This window comes from Cyprinodon tularosa, unplaced genomic scaffold (genome assembly GCF_016077235.1).
Source record: "Cyprinodon tularosa strain WSP-4 unplaced genomic scaffold, ASM1607723v1 ctg607, whole genome shotgun sequence".
NCBI classification, from domain to species: Eukaryota; Metazoa; Chordata; class Actinopteri; order Cyprinodontiformes; family Cyprinodontidae; genus Cyprinodon; species Cyprinodon tularosa.
The window spans coordinates 456,123-472,229 of NW_024039349.1; the positions used below are offsets into that span (position 1 = coordinate 456,123).

General features: G+C 35.8%; 1 protein-coding gene across 4 annotated transcripts in view; it reads left to right on the plus strand.

The window, feature by feature from the left end:
- The window catches only part of grk4 (G protein-coupled receptor kinase 4), a 77,470-nt gene continuing 61,363 nt past the window's right edge, over positions 1-16,107 (plus strand). For 2 of the 4 annotated variants that reach the window (XM_038307284.1, XM_038307285.1), the window contains exon 1: positions 1-378. In XM_038307284.1, the coding sequence (XP_038163212.1) occupies positions 327-378 (52 nt within the window). In that variant the 5' untranslated portion in view covers positions 1-326. The remainder of the gene's footprint in view (positions 379-16,107) is intronic. The other 2 variants (XM_038307282.1, XM_038307283.1) reach the window with 1 other exon arrangement.

The window sequence follows — 16,107 nt, forward strand, 5'->3', positions numbered from 1 at the left end:
AGGAAGAAGAGGAGGAGGGAACTGGAGCAGGAAGGAAGACGGTTAGGGAAGCCAGGCGCTGAATGCTAACAAGCTCCTCTGTAACCATTAATGTTCCATAGGCTCGGCTTTCACCAAACATATGGGATTTAAAAAGGACCCCACGAGCGCCAATTGAGTCCTAATATGCGGCAGTGCCGCGTTCGCCCCGCGCGCGTGCAGCAGTCTCGCGAACGTCGGCACCTTTGATCCGTAAAAAAAAAAAAAACGTCCTTTTTTTTTTTCTTTCTTTTTTTTCTCCCGCTGAGTGAAATGTATGGAGACTGCTCGAGCCTGACGTTCTGACAATGGAGATTGAAAACATCGTGGCTAACACGGTTCTCCTGAAGGCGAGAGAAGGTAAGAGAAAAAAGACACCCCCCACCCACAAAAAAAAAAGAAATCAGAATCGGTATCCCGAACATCTACAAGACGGACCACAACCTTCCCCAAAAAGGCTGTCTGTCTGTCTGTGTTGTGTTTTTCTCCCATCACTGCGCAGTGCTGCTGTCTCCAGGCAAACATCTTCAGATGAAATCATTGGGGGGGGGGGGGTTGCAGCATCGCCTTGCATTGGAGGCTGTGGAGCTCATTTATTTCCCTCAAATACCTCTGGCTTATTTACTGCATTAGTGCATGTAAATGTTCTCAGGCTGTGCAGATATTCTCCTGCCTCCCTCATCAGGAAAGGAAAGCAGAGGGACTGAGGGCTGCATTTTGCCGCAGACATCTATTTGGCTGCAATGCTGCTGATTAGGAAACAGGAACGCAGCGATGCTTTCTCACCTGTAAGCAAGGATCCCTCTGTTTCTAACACAGGATGGTTTATACTGCACAGTAGATCTGCTTTATAGGTAAAGGCCTTCAGTGCTTGACTTGATTTCTAATGATTTCATGACCAAAGCAAACAGTGAAATGGATCAGGGCCCTCTTCTTATTGCATATGGCATCAGGCCTTTTCCTTTTTTTTTCTCCCCCCCCTGAATGCTGCTTGGACCTGACATCACTGGCTCAATACTTGACAGAGAGCATGAATGTTGCAGCAGCATTAATTGCTGCTTTCTTTGTTACCAGTTGACAACTATAAAGGCTGTTCAAGATCACAGGAGGATTTTAAAGCCTTGATTCTCATAAATCAGCTGCAGAATAGGGGGGGCTTCTCAGCTGGACTGGTCAAGAACCCAAAAACACAATAATATTTAAAGGATGAGCCACCAAGATGGTCTGTTTCATACCTCCAAGTGCACTCAACCTTAAAGCATGGATGGCATCCATCCCTGTAAACAATACAGGTGCTGGTCATAAAATTAGAATATCATGAAAAAGTAGATTGATTTCAGTAATTCCATTTAAAAAGTGAAACTTGTATATTATATTCATACATTACATACAAACTCATATATTTCATATGTTTATTTTGTTTAATTTTGATGATTACAAATGACAACAAATGAAAATCTCAAATTCATCATATCAGAAAATTAGAATATTACTGAAGACCAATAAAAACAAAGGATTTATAGAAATGTTGGCCAACTGAAAAGTATGAACATGAAAAGTATGAGCATGTACAGCACTCAGTATTTAGTTGGGCCTCCTTTGGCCTGTATTACTGCAGCAATGCGGCGTGGCATGGAGTCGATCAGTCTGTGGCACTGCTCAGGTGTTATGATAGCCCAGGTTGCTCTAATAGTGGCTTTTAGCTCTTCTGAATTGTTGGGTCTGGTGTATTGCATCTTCTTCTTCACAATACCCCATAGATTTTCTATGGGGTTAAGGTCAGGAGAGTTTGCTGGCCAATTAAGAACAGGGATACCATGGTCCTTCAACCAGGTACTGGTAGCTTTGGCACTGTGTGCAGGTGCCAAGTCCTGTTGGAAAATGAAATCTGCATCTCCAAAAAGTTGGTCAGCTGCAGGAAGCATGAAGTGCTCTAAAACTTCCTGGTATGTGGCTGCGTTGACCCTGGACCTCAGAAAACACAATGGACCAACACCAGCAGATGACATGGCACCCCAAACCATCACTGACTGTGGAAACTTTACACTGGACTTCAAGCAACGTGGATGAAGTGCCTCTCTTCTTTTCCTCCAGACTCTGGGACCTTGATTTCCAAAGGAAATGCAAAATTTACTTTCATCAGAGAACATGACTTTGGACCACTCACCAGCAGTCCAGTCCTGTTTCTCTTTAGCCCAGGCAAGACGCTTCTGACGCTGTCTGTGGTTCAAGAGTGGCTTGACACAAGGAATGCGACAGCAGAAACCCATGTCTTTCATACGTCTGTGTGTGGTGGTTCTTGAAGCACTCACTCCAGCTGCAGTCCACTCTTTGTGAATCTCCCCCACATTTTTGAAGGGGTTTTGTTTCACAATCCTCTCCAGGGTGCGGTTATCTCTCTTGCTTGTACACTTTTTTCGACCACATCTTTTCCTTCCCTTCGCCTCTCTATTAATGTGCTTGGACACTGAGCTCTGTGAACAGCCAGCCTCTTTAGCGATGACCTTTTGTGTCTTGCCCTCCTTGTGCAAGGTGTCGATGGTCGTCTTTTGGACAACTGTCAAGTCAGCAGTCTTCCCCATGATTGTGTAGCCTATAGAACTAGACTGAAAGACCATTTAAAGGCTTTTGCAGGTGGTTTGAGTTAATTAGCTGATTAGAGTGTGGCACCAGGGGCCATCAATTTTGAACCTTTTCACAATATTCTAATTTTCTGATATGATGAATTTGAGATTTTCATTTGTTGTCATTTGTAATCATCAAAATTAAACAAAATAAACATCTGAAATATATGAGTTTGTATGTAATGTATGAATATAATATACAAGTTTCACTTTTTAAATGGAATTACTGAAATCAATCTACTTTTTCATGATATTCTAATTTTATGACCAGCACCTGTATAGATGCATCCTACTGAGGAAAATATGCAGTTGATGCTTTTTGCTAAAACTAACAATACAGGTCCTTCTCAAAATATTACCTTATTGTGATAAAGTTCATTATTTTCCGTAATGTAATGATAAAATTTGAACATTCATATATTTTAGATTCATTGCACACTAATGAACACTTATAAGTACTTGAAGGTTGAAGTTTTTGGTATTAAGAACACTTTTAGTTTATTGGTTTGATGAAATATGCTAATTTTGTGAGATAGGAATTTTGAGCTGTATGCCAAAATAATCTGTATTAAGACAATGAAAGACCTGAAATATTTCAGTTAGTGTGCAATCAATCTAAAATATGTGAATGTTCAAGTTTTATCATTACATTATGGACAATAATAAACTTTATCACAATATGGTAATTATTTGAGAAGGACCTGTATTTCTGGTTAACCCTGCTGTCCAGACTCTGGAAGGATGAATAAAAGGACAGCTCAGACTGCAGTGTTTGATTTTTTTTATAAATCCAGTATGGATTAATCTGCTAGCCTGATAAATCAGACTAAATGTGAGATTAAATGTGTGATTCAGTCCGGCCCAGATGAATGAGACATCGGAAGATTGTTAATGAGAAAAACCCGTTGTCTTTCAAACCATGTCTGTGCATATTGGCCAACGCTCTGACCAATGAGAACAACTGACTGTGAAGTAGGAAGCGCGACAGGAAGCTGATGGGGGAGTGTAAATAAACAGCCTGTCGGTAAAACGGCGAATATGTCGTTATTAAAAATAAATTAGCGTAAAGCCTCTTCCTGCTCACGTTTCAACGAAAACCCCAAGTCTAATCCTTTGAAACTGATTCCAAATCTGAGTCAAACCAGAACTGTTCAATAGTTGTTGCCATCTTCCTTGTTGTGCAGCTTTGTCGTCCCGCCCTCAAAACCCTGCCCGCTTTGCATCCAGACATTCAAAAAACATCTCTGTGTTTTGATTGGCCTGCCAGTTCTAGGGCCTGGGGCATTAATCAAGGCTAGACCCACTCCCAGGCAAAAATTATTTTGGCCGCTGGCGGGTGGGGCTAGCCTACTAGGCTATTAATCTGGTGTTCTCCCTATATGGTTAACTTAGACAAACTTTGTCATTTTTTTCAAATAGGGTGCATACAATACGAAATTTCGTTCTGTACAGCTCTCAAGACATTTCCATTTATTAAAGTGGAAATGTCTTGAGAGCTGTACAGAACGAAATTTCGTTCTGTACAGCTCAAATGGACAAAATGGGGAACATGGTGATCAAATGTAAACATGAGACTAAGAGATATGATTTACAGTTTATCCAACATTGATATTTTTTCCCGTTATATTCAACATTCAGCAGTCTAATGGCAATAGGAAAGAAGTTGTTTTGGAATCCGCTGGGGGGGGGGGGCCTGTTTCTTTTTTAGTATTTGGTGGTTTCTTCTCTTGAGAAGCTGTGGCTGAAAAAGGTCTATATCTGGGTTAAACACAGATAGTTTTATAGAATTTACATGCATTGGTGTTCATGGACAGTGAGGTATATTAAGGCCTTTGAGCAATAGCCCCTTCAGTGTAGAATAGGGTTGAATATTCTTCATATTATTTATCGTTACGGGGATTAGTTGCTGATAACAATTTAGATTTATCATCTAAATGATAAATTAGAATCAATGATGAATATTAAATCTAGAAACTGGGTGAATTGTCCAAATTAACCCTTTTGCTAGTTTCATTTTTTTCCCATTGAACATTTTTAAAGAAAATGATTAAATGTGGTTACTACGAAATGTTTAGTGATATAAATCATGCTCCTTTTCAAAATTATGTCCTGAAGAAGCCAAATTGAAATGCGAATATTCTTTAAGAGTATTATTATTATTGTGATTGTGTGGCTATGATGGCTGTAAGCGGTCACAGCCATGCAGTTAGCTGAAAAAGACGTTTGTTTTTTAAGCTAATATTTCTAAAATATTGGAGTCTTATAAACATTGCTAAATAATTCTCAACAGTTTGTACATGTATTTATTGTGGGCATTCATTTTGTTTAGAGCAAGACTTTTAAATTATATAATGTGGTAAAAAAAAGCAATACTATTGTTAAATGTTGGAAATGCAGTGGTTCATAAATCCCTCTTCTGCAAAAATATCAGACTATTTTAGTTGTTTAATAAAACCATTCCATGCTTACATTATGGTTGTAAAGAATCTGTTTAATTTTGTGTTTATTTATTATTATTTTTATGGCATATAAACTTTTGACTTGACATTTCTGGCCTGTGTTACAGAGAAGTTGGACACCATTAGCATTGTGTTTCCAAAAGTTAGGATTTTTATTCAAATAGTGGTGGTTGAGCTGCAGAGATATATATTTTTAAGGCTGATACACATAATTTTAAGATCAGTCTCACAGATCCCTGACATGTGCTGCTGTGTTGTTGTTTTTTGGGTTAATTCTTCAGGCTAATATTGCTTCCTCTTCCTCCATTTACATCATAGAACACGAGGATAAATAATGTTATACAGGCCTCAATAAAAAAAAAAAATCAAACCTTTATTAATAAATCAAAGAAAACATAATCAATAGAACGCATGCACCTCCCATGATTTCAAAGCATGGCTGCTGAATGCACGAGTGAATCTACCAAAATATACAAGGATCCGCTGATACCAATTCGTGAAGAAAAAAAGGTGATATTGACCCAAAACCTCCACCGGCCAATGGGGATGCATCGCTGCATGTATAGGGTTGAGGTCTGCTTCAGAAATCAAAGGACACAAATAACGAAAAACTATTAATTCTATAGATATTACAACATAAAAATAATATAACAAATGATTAAATATGATCATTCTGGGCACGGTGGTGATGTTAAGTGTTCAACCCATGACCAGAAGCTTTAGACTTCCAGCATGTCTTTCCCCTCTCTCTCTAATCCCATTTCTTTCTTTCCGACTTTTAAAAAGTACAAAAATAAAGGCCACTTCTGCCTAAAAATAATTATAAAAAGAGGCAGAAACCAAGAAATTAGAAACTCTACTTTTCGAATCCGCAGCCAGTGTTCAAATAGTCCGCAGCAGCAGAACACTGAGTCTGTCTTTACCTTTAGGATTTCCAGCAAACATCTCCTCCCTTGAACTGATTCTTTTTCCTAAAGCTGGTTGCTCGGGGTCCAAGGCACCGGGTTAGATGTCTATATCATGTGTCCTTCAGCCAGTAGAGTCTCAGACCTCATTAAAGACAGTTGGCTTATCACAAGGCAGGGAAGGTTTGGGAACAATATTCCCCAAATTTACTCTGTTTAATCCATTTTTTTTTGTGTGTGGAAATTGTAAAAAAAAGAGCAGCTGAGAGCCATGAGAGACAAGGCCGCCGACCTCTACTGTATCTGATGGAGCTGAAGCAATCCAAAGCTCATGTGGAAAAAATCTGTAAAAATGTTCTCTCATGAGAAAATACTAAAACTGAACTTTTTAGCCCCAACTGCAGAACAATATAGCATCATGCTGTGGGGGCACCAGTTGGTTAAAGGCTGGAAAGAGGATTCTGAGGTGGAAGGTATGTCCAGCGGATGTTTGTGTATTTCTGAATCATGCGTCAGTGCCCTCTCCTCCTCCCCGCCACTAGTCAGAAGCCTCTTGGATGAAGTGTCTTCTAGAAAACTTCACACCCAGTGGCGTAGACTGAACTTCCTCAGACCCCCCCCCCCTCAGCCGGTAATTTTATATTTCACCTAGAGAGGCAGCAAAGTGCCAGGATGCAACTAGTTCGCTGGAAATCTCCATAAGAAGAAAAGGTCTCTGCTGACGTTTTCACAGCAAGATGTGTTTGTAATTTGTTGGTGTGTTCTCGCTGCTGCATGTTTCATAATAAATAAAAAAAAAAATAAAAAATACAGTAACTACTACAGAATTAAATGTAATTTACCTGTCCAACAGAAGTTTTGCAACCAAATCATCCATTTTTAGACCCGTTTGCTCCTTCAGGGCACGCCATCTCTGAAAAGAATCTCCCAAACACACACTTAGCCAGCTCTTTTCTCTCCCACTATCTCTCCTCTTTTCATCTACATCAAAAAAGGCTTTCCTTTCCGGTTAGGTTTGTCGGGATTCTTTTCCGCTATTGATGCTCCAGTTTACACAAAAAAGGAACAAATTGCTTAAAAAAGCAGCAGCAGTAGTGAACAAGCGTGGGAGTACTTCTAGGTGCTTTGGCGTCATGGCGGAGCCTTCGTAAACGACGTACTGGGGGCATGTAAGCAAAATGTTTGATTGACAAGCGAGTAGCCAACACATTTTTGACAGTGGGTGAAGAAGATTGGCTAATGTTTTGTAGGGCCCACCACGGCCAGAGTTTTGTTTTAATTGCAAGAATGCCAGCCATCATTTTAGATGAACTTGGACACTTCATTTCTGAGAGAAATCCTCTTTAATACCTTCAATATCCAGGGGTGACTCAGTAGGGTGTTTGCTTTGAATATGCCTACAGAGTTCCTGTGTTGGAATGTCCTAGTCAAAGTCCAGATCCAGGTCAGATCTACATTTATATAACGTACAAATTTATGCTCGTAGCAGCTTTTCTTCCCAAAGCTGTTTTTGAAAGAATGTTGGGCAAAATGGAGATGAAAACCCAAAACCTTTTCAGCTCTAATTTCACTAAAAAGTCTGAACATAAATGTAATGCCACAGTTTTCAGATTTTCTTTGCATAGGAAAAAAAACAACAAATCAAAATTCATGGTCGTATCGCGACAAGATGTGGAAAAGCTGCGACGCCAATACAGCTCAGTAGTCGACGTTTTAATCGGCAGAGAGCAAATCTTTCTCTACTCTTTCTTGTGCTGAAACATGTCTGTGACTTTATGGCGTACTGGTCGTACTAATGCATCTGTTTGCAGCTCTTCACAGCAAACTCTATTTAAAAAGCACTTAATCATTTGGAGCCAGCGTTATCAGAGGCCGTCCTGCAGACTTCACTGTTTACAACACTTCATAGCATATTAGCGGGCAGAGTAGCCTGTTAAAGAGTCGTTCTGGAGCAGATGGTCATGTTAAGTGTGCTGAAAAATAATGTTTACTCCTGGGCTGTAAAACACCAGGCCTACAGAAACGGTCTCAGACCTACTGAGACCGTTTCTTTAATAATATCTACGAAAAATAAAAATGAATCATTATTGTTTTAATTCAAAGTATCGTCCTGTGCCTTTAAGGAGGTTAAACATTGTATCTTGAGTAGGGTTGTCACGATACTAAACTTTTCAACTCGATACCGATACCAAGTAAAATATTCGATACTCGATATACCCTTTTCGATACCACAAGAAAAAAAACAAAGACCATGGCTATGTTTTGCAGACATAACAATGACACCCGCCAAACCAATTACATAAAAATAATTCTTAGCAGCTGCACCTGTTACAGAAAAAAGTGTGAAACTGAATAATGCACAGAATTATTTAATCACACAGTGTTCAGCAAGTGCATTTTCCACTATTCTGCACTTTAGATGGCTGTGTCGATACTTTTAAAAATGAGTATTGTATCCGGATACAACGTTTCAGTATCGATACTTTTTTGAGTATCGATACTTTTGACAACCCTAATCTTGAGGCAGGTCTTCTGAGAAGTAGGCCTACATGTATGATAACCCCTTTGTCAACAATGAAGAAAACCATTAAAAACTAAGAAGCACTTTAACAAGGTATTCCCCTTAAATAGTTACTATTGATAATGAATCCATCAGTGTGATGATTTGATCATATTTTTTATCCAACTCTGGTCTTCCTGACGATATGTTTGTGTAGTTTGATCAGACCATTAACGGCCGAGTTGTTTGTACTCGCTCCGACCACATGGTTCTCTGCTGGCTTTTAATCAGGAAATCAAACAAAGCAAAGCCCAGGATCATGTTTGTTTGCTTAACAGGAAACCTGCTCTCAGACCTCCTCAATAAAGCTCAGAATAAAGTCTTTGGTGGATTTGATGACTTTTGATCGGTATCTTAAATATTCTTTCTATTTTTTTTTCAAATGTATCTCGGCTTTTTGTGAATAATCGAGATAATTGTTGTTTTGGAATGAAACAAAACAAAGCCTGATTCATTCTTGAGCTGCTGTTCAGAAGTTACTTTGGAGTGAGCGTTTTAAATGTAGATCTTGTGATGATTTGTGGTGGCTTGCTTTTTGAGAAGAAAAGCTGTTATTTGTGAAGAACAATTGTTTAAACCCAAATTTAGCTGTATTCTAAAAAAAATGCTTGCTTTTTATTATTTAACCTTGGTTTATAGAGGAACTTCTCTTTAGACAGTCTGATTTAAGGGAGATCTGTTACATGCACAAACAGCAGTAACCAAAAAATAGAATAAAGTGACTTGGTGTAACTTACTGTATATTTATTATGGCCCTCCTCCCACTAGGGTTGGGCGATATGGACTTAAAATACTGATATTTGGCGGTCCTAATGCAATAACAAATTGATAATTTAAAAAAAACAACCCTTCATTACTTCTTTACCGTCGTTCTCAGCCAACTGCATGCCACAGCAATCATAACCCAACAATCTCTAGTCCTACTCTACAAATTAAAAAGGGTCTTTTTTAAGGCACCAGTTTCATAAAGATGTGTTATTTGTATCACTAAACTTACCATAGTAACCATATTTGATTAATTTCTTGGGATATGTCAATGCCCCATTGGGAAATAATGAAAGAAAAAGAATGAAAATTGTAAACATCAAGATTTTGACAATTCCTTTAAAAAAGAATCATTAAAGCTAAGTTTTCTTTTAGACATTAAATAGAAATACTCATAACTAGAAATGTATCAGAGTAAACATTACAATAAAAGCCCACCTTCCACCTTAAAATGCTGCCCTTAAAGATGTTTTCTAGCATTATATCTCAGTTTACCTCTTACCTGGTTTAATTACACTGCTATAACAAAACAACTACATTATATTTTAATTTAATGATATTAACTGACCTTACTAAACCAACGGGGGGGTCATATTGTAGAAATGCCTCTCAGGGGTGAAAGTCTGGATACGTTAGCTTCAGGGGATGCACAAACATTACCAATTGCAATTTATCGTTGTGCTAAATCATTTATTCTTATGAAGGCGAAATTTTTTTTCCTGGTAATAATACACAATAATTATCCATCCATAATCTACAGCTCACCTTTTCTGTTAGGTGATAGGCTGATACAGTTCTTTTTTTTTATTTTTTTGTATTACTTTTTGTTTCTCCATATACATGGTAAAAAAAACAAAAACATAAAACACTGTAGTAAATGTTAGAAAAACACACTGTGATGATGTTAGAAAACTCATTTTTAAAAACTTTTTACAAATGCAGTTTATTATAGATTGGTAGTGACTCCATGCACCTCTAATATGTTGCTGCATTGCTATTTTTTTAGCCTCATCACAGCTTTAGCATTTTGCCCATTTTGAATACAGATTGCAACTGTTTTGTTCTGCCAAATATTGGAACCAAGCAGTCTTTATGATTCAATATTATAGACCTGAACATTTCCATCATTATTATGGTTTATTATATTTTGCAGCACAAATAGAAATAATTTATTTGTTCAATAAGGCTAGCATAAATATATTTCTCTTGCAGTTCAATAACAGCTTTATACCAAAGAGGATTAGGGCCACTAAAAAAAAAATTAACTGATTTTTAAATACTATTTCAGTTTAATATGGGGAAAAAAAGTTAGAATTGTGATTTTAAATCTCAGAATTCTGACTTTTTTCCTCGGAATTCTGACTTTATTCTCAGAATTCTGACTTTTTTCTTGGACTTCTGTCTTTAATCTCAGAATTCTGACTTTTTTCTCGGAATTCTGTCTTTAAATCTTGGAATTCTGACTTTAAATATCAGAATTTTGACTTTATTCTCAGAATTTTGACTTTTTTCTTGGAATTCTGAGTTTAAATTTCAGAATTCTGAGTTTAAATTTCAGAATTCTGAGTTTAAATTTCAGAATTCTGACTTTAATCTTAGAATTCTGACTTTAATCTCAGAATTCAGACTTTTTTCCTAAATTAAACTGAAACAAAATTTAAAAATCAGTTAACTTTTATTTTTTTTCAGTGGCCCTAATTCCTTAGCTTTATGCATTTCACAAGATATCTTTTCTTTTGGACTACATTACCTCAGTGCTCCATGGTCCCAGGTATTGTTATACACATAGGGCCGGATTTATCAAGATCCAATTTTGCGTGCAGTAATTTGCGCTCGCAAACTGGAATTTTGCGCGAGGGGCTGAACCATGGTTTGCGGGTGATTTAACAAGAGTGATTGCGTAACTGGTGGAAGGTGCAAAACTGTTGGAGACGCCCTATTTAAATGATGGTTTTGCGCGTTTTGTGGTTTGCGGCAAAGTAGTTTGTAGTCTGTACAAACTAGTGCATTAAGAAATTTAAATCTTACAGTGACCCCCAACAAAAAAAATAAATAAGTAAATATATATATATATATATATATATATAAATTGGCAACCTTTATTCCCTAAGGTGGTATGTGCTGCAGTAAAAAAAACAAAAAAACAAAAACAGGTGTTTTGTATTGGCCTGTGACTGTGGATGAGATCCCCGCAGCATTTGGTACGTTGCTCCACAGGCGCAGGGGGAGAACCCCGACCCCGTCGGACAGCACTTCTGAAAAAACGAGATTGGGAGATCCCAGCTCTCGCTGCAACCGTACGCTGGAATGACCCAGATGCAAAAAAGTGCAATGTTGCAAGGAGTTTTGTGATATCTGGTATTGCGTGGGTCCTCCTTGTGGCTGGCTCCAAATCCATTCGGAGTTCCCCCAACAGCTCCAAAATGGCAATGCTGGATAAACGATATGTTTTGATGATCGTTTCCTCGTTCATTGCAAAAATATTCACACGGAGTGAAAAAATGCGTTCTCTGCGTCTCCTTGCTTTATTTCCATGTCTCCTTCTTGCGACAATAACCGCTGCCATGTGTGCGCAATTACGCATACAGACCATTTGCACCTTCTTTTGAAACGTGTTAAATATAGAGTCAGATACCGTTAGCAAAATTGCGTTCAGGTTTGATAAATCACTTTGCGAGTGCTAAATTAATATATTTACATGTTCTCCTCCCACAAGACGCACTTTAGCGTGTAAACGCCCCATATTGCATATTCATTGCAGAAAAAGTACTAAATAGATAAGAGGCGCTATTTAGCACGTTTTAAAGACCAAATCCTTTTAGCACGCTGTTGATAGATCAGTTTTTACATTTTTTAGCGTGCGCAGTGAAATAGCTCACGTTTTAATACACGCAAACCTTTGATAGATCCGGCCCATTGAATTCTGACTTTTTTCCTCGGAATTCTGACTTTATTCTCAGAATTCTGACTTTAATCTTAGAATTCTGACTTTAATCTCAGAATTCAGACTTTTTTCCTAAATTAAACTGAAACAAAATTTAAAAATCAGTTAACTTTTATTTTTTTTCAGTGGCCCTAATTCCTTAGCTTTATGCATTTCACAAGATATCTTTTCTTTTGGACTACATTACATCAGTGCTCCATGGTCCCAGGTATTGTTATACACATAGAATTCTGACTTTTTCCTCGGAATTCTGACTTTATTCTCAGAATTCTGACTTTTTTCTCGGAATTCTGTCTTTAAATCTTGGAATTCTGACTTTAAATATCAGAATTTTGACTTTATTCTCAGAATTTTGATTTTTATTCTCAGAATTCTGAGTTCTTGGAATTCTGACTTTAAATCTCAGAATTCTGACTTTTTTCTTGGAATTCTGAGTTTAAATTTCAGAATTCTGAGTTTAAATTTCAGAATTCTGAGTTTAAATTTCAGAATTCTGACTTTAATCTTAGAATTCTGACTTTAATCTCAGAATTCTGAGTTTAAATTTCAGAATTCTGAGTTTAAATTTCAGAATTCTGACTTTAATCTTAGAATTCTGACTTTAATCTCAGAATTCAGACTTTTTTCCTAAATTAAACTGAAACAAAATTTAAAAATCAGTTAACTTTTATTTTTTTTCAGTGGCCCTAATTCCTTAGCTTTATGCATTTCACAAGATATCTTTTCTTTTGGACTACATTACATCAGTGCTCCATGGTCCCAGGTATTGTTATACACATAGAATTCTGACTTTTTCCTCGGAATTCTGACTTTATTCTCAGAATTCTGACTTTTTTCTCGGAATTCTGTCTTTAAATCTTGGAATTCTGACTTTAAATATCAGAATTTTGACTTTATTCTCAGAATTTTGATTTTTATTCTCAGAATTCTGAGTTCTTGGAATTCTGACTTTAAATCTCAGAATTCTGACTTTTTTCTTGGAATTCTGAGTTTAAATTTCAGAATTCTGAGTTTAAATTTCAGAATTCTGAGTTTAAATTTCAGAATTCTGACTTTAATCTTAGAATTCTGACTTTAATCTCAGAATTCTGAGTTTAAATTTCAGAATTCTGAGTTTAAATTTCAGAATTCTGACTTTAATCTTAGAATTCTGACTTTAATCTCAGAATTCAGACTTTTTTCCTAAATTAAACTGAAACAAAATTTAAAAATCAGTTAACTTTTATTTTTTTTCAGTGGCCCTAATTCCTTAGCTTTATGCATTTCACAAGATATCTTTTCTTTTGGACTACATTACATCAGTGCTCCATGGTCCCAGGTATTGTTATACACATAGAATTCTGACTTTTTCCTCGGAATTCTGACTTTATTCTCAGAATTCTGACTTTTTTCTCGGAATTCTGTCTTTAAATCTTGGAATTCTGACTTTAAATATCAGAATTTTGACTTTATTCTCAGAATTTTGATTTTTATTCTCAGAATTCTGAGTTCTTGGAATTCTGACATTAAATCTCAGAATTCTGACTTTTTTCTTGGAATTCTGAGTTTAAATTTCAGAATTCTGAGTTTAAATTTCAGAATTCTGAGTTTAAATTTCAGAATTCTGACTTTAATCTTAGAATTCTGACTTTAATCTCAGAATTCTGAGTTTAAATTTCAGAATTCTGAGTTTAAATTTCAGAATTCTGACTTTAATCTTAGAATTCTGACTTTAATCTCAGAATTCAGACTTTTTTCCTAAATTAAACTGAAACAAAATTTAAAAATCAGTTAACTTTTATTTTTTTTCAGTGGCCCTAATTCCTTAGCTTTATGCATTTCACAAGATATCTTTTCTTTTGGACTACATTACATCAGTGCTCCATGGTCCCAGGTATTGTTATACACATAGAATTCTGACTTTTTCCTCGGAATTCTGACTTTATTCTCAGAATTCTGACTTTTTTCTCGGAATTCTGTCTTTAAATCTTGGAATTCTGACTTTAAATATCAGAATTTTGACTTTATTCTCAGAATTTTGATTTTTATTCTCAGAATTCTGAGTTCTTGGAATTCTGACTTTAAATCTCAGAATTCTGACTTTTTTCTTGTAATTCTGAGTTTAATCTCAGAATTCTGACTTTTTTCCTAAATTAAACTGAAACAAAATTTAAAAATCAGTTAACTTTTATTTTTTTTCAGTGGCCCTAATTCCTTAGCTTTGTGCATTTCACAAGATATCTTTTCTTTTGGACTACATTACATCAGTGCTCCATGGTCCCAGGTATTGTTATACACATAGAATTCTGACTTTTTTCCTCGGAATTCTGACTTTATTCTCAGAATTCTGACTTTTTTCTCGGAATTCTGTCTTTAAATCTTGGAATTCTGACTTTAAATATCAGAATTTTGACTTTATTCTCAGAATTTTGATTTTTATTCTCAGAATTCTGACTTCTTGGAATTCTGACCTTAAATCTCAGAATTCTGACTTTTTTCTTGGAATTCTGAGTTTAAATTTCAGAATTCTGAGTTTAAATTTCAGAATTCTGAGTTTAAATTTCAGAATTCTGAGTTTAAATTTCAGAATTCTGACTTTAATCTTAGAATTCTGACTTTAATCTCAGAATTCAGACTTTTTTCCTAAATTAAACTGAAACAAAATTTAAAAATCAGTTAACTTTTATTTTTTTTCAGTGGCCCTAATTCCTTAGCTTTATGCATTTCACAAGATATCTTTTCTTTTGGACTACATTACATCAGTGCTCCATGGTCCCAGGTATTGTTATACACATAGAATTCTGACTTTTTCCTCGGAATTCTGACTTTATTCTCAGAATTCTGACTTTTTTCTCGGAATTCTGTCTTTAAATCTTGGAATTCTGACTTTAAATATCAGAATTTTGACTTTATTCTCAGAATTTTGATTTTTATTCTCAGAATTCTGACTTCTTGGAATTCTGACTTTAAATCTCAGAATTCTGACTTTTTTCTTGGAATTCTGAGTTTAAATTACAGAATTCAGAGTTTAAATTTCAGAATTCTGAGTTTAAATTTCAGAATTCTGAGTTTAAATTTCAGAATTCTGACTTTAATCTTAGAATTCTGACTTTAATCTTAGAATTCTGACTTTAATCTCAGAATTCAGACTTTTTTCCTAAATTAAACTGAAACAAAATTTAAAAATCAGTTAACTTTTATTTTTTTTCAGTGGCCCTAATTCCTTAGCTTTATGCATTTCACAAGATATCTTTTCTTTTGGACTACATTACATCAGTGCTCCATGGTCCCAGGTATTGTTATACACATAGAATTCTGACTTTTTCCTCGGAATTCTGACTTTATTCTCAGAATTCTGACTTTTTTCTCGGAATTCTGTCTTTAAATCTTGGAATTCTGACTTTAAATATCAGAATTTTGACTTTATTCTCAGAATTTTGATTTTTATTCTCAGAATTCTGACTTCTTGGAATTCTGACCTTAAATCTCAGAATTCTGACTTTTTTCTTGGAATTCTGAGTTTAAATTTCAGAATTCTGAGTTTAAATTTCAGAATTCTGAGTTTAAATTTCAGAATTCTGAGTTTAAATTTCAGAATTCTGACTTTAATCTTAGAATTCTGACTTTAATCTCAGAATTCAGACTTTTTTCCTAAATTAAACTGAAACAAAATTTAAAAATCAGTTAACTTTTATTTTTTTTTCAGTGGGCCCTTTTTTTCCCTTGGGTTTTTTATTTTTTTCCAAAAAGGGATATTTTTTTTTTGGGGACTAAAATTACATCAGGGTCCATGGCCCCGGGTTTTGTTTTTACACATAGAAATTTTGGGATTTTTTTTCTGGGAAAAAAAAAA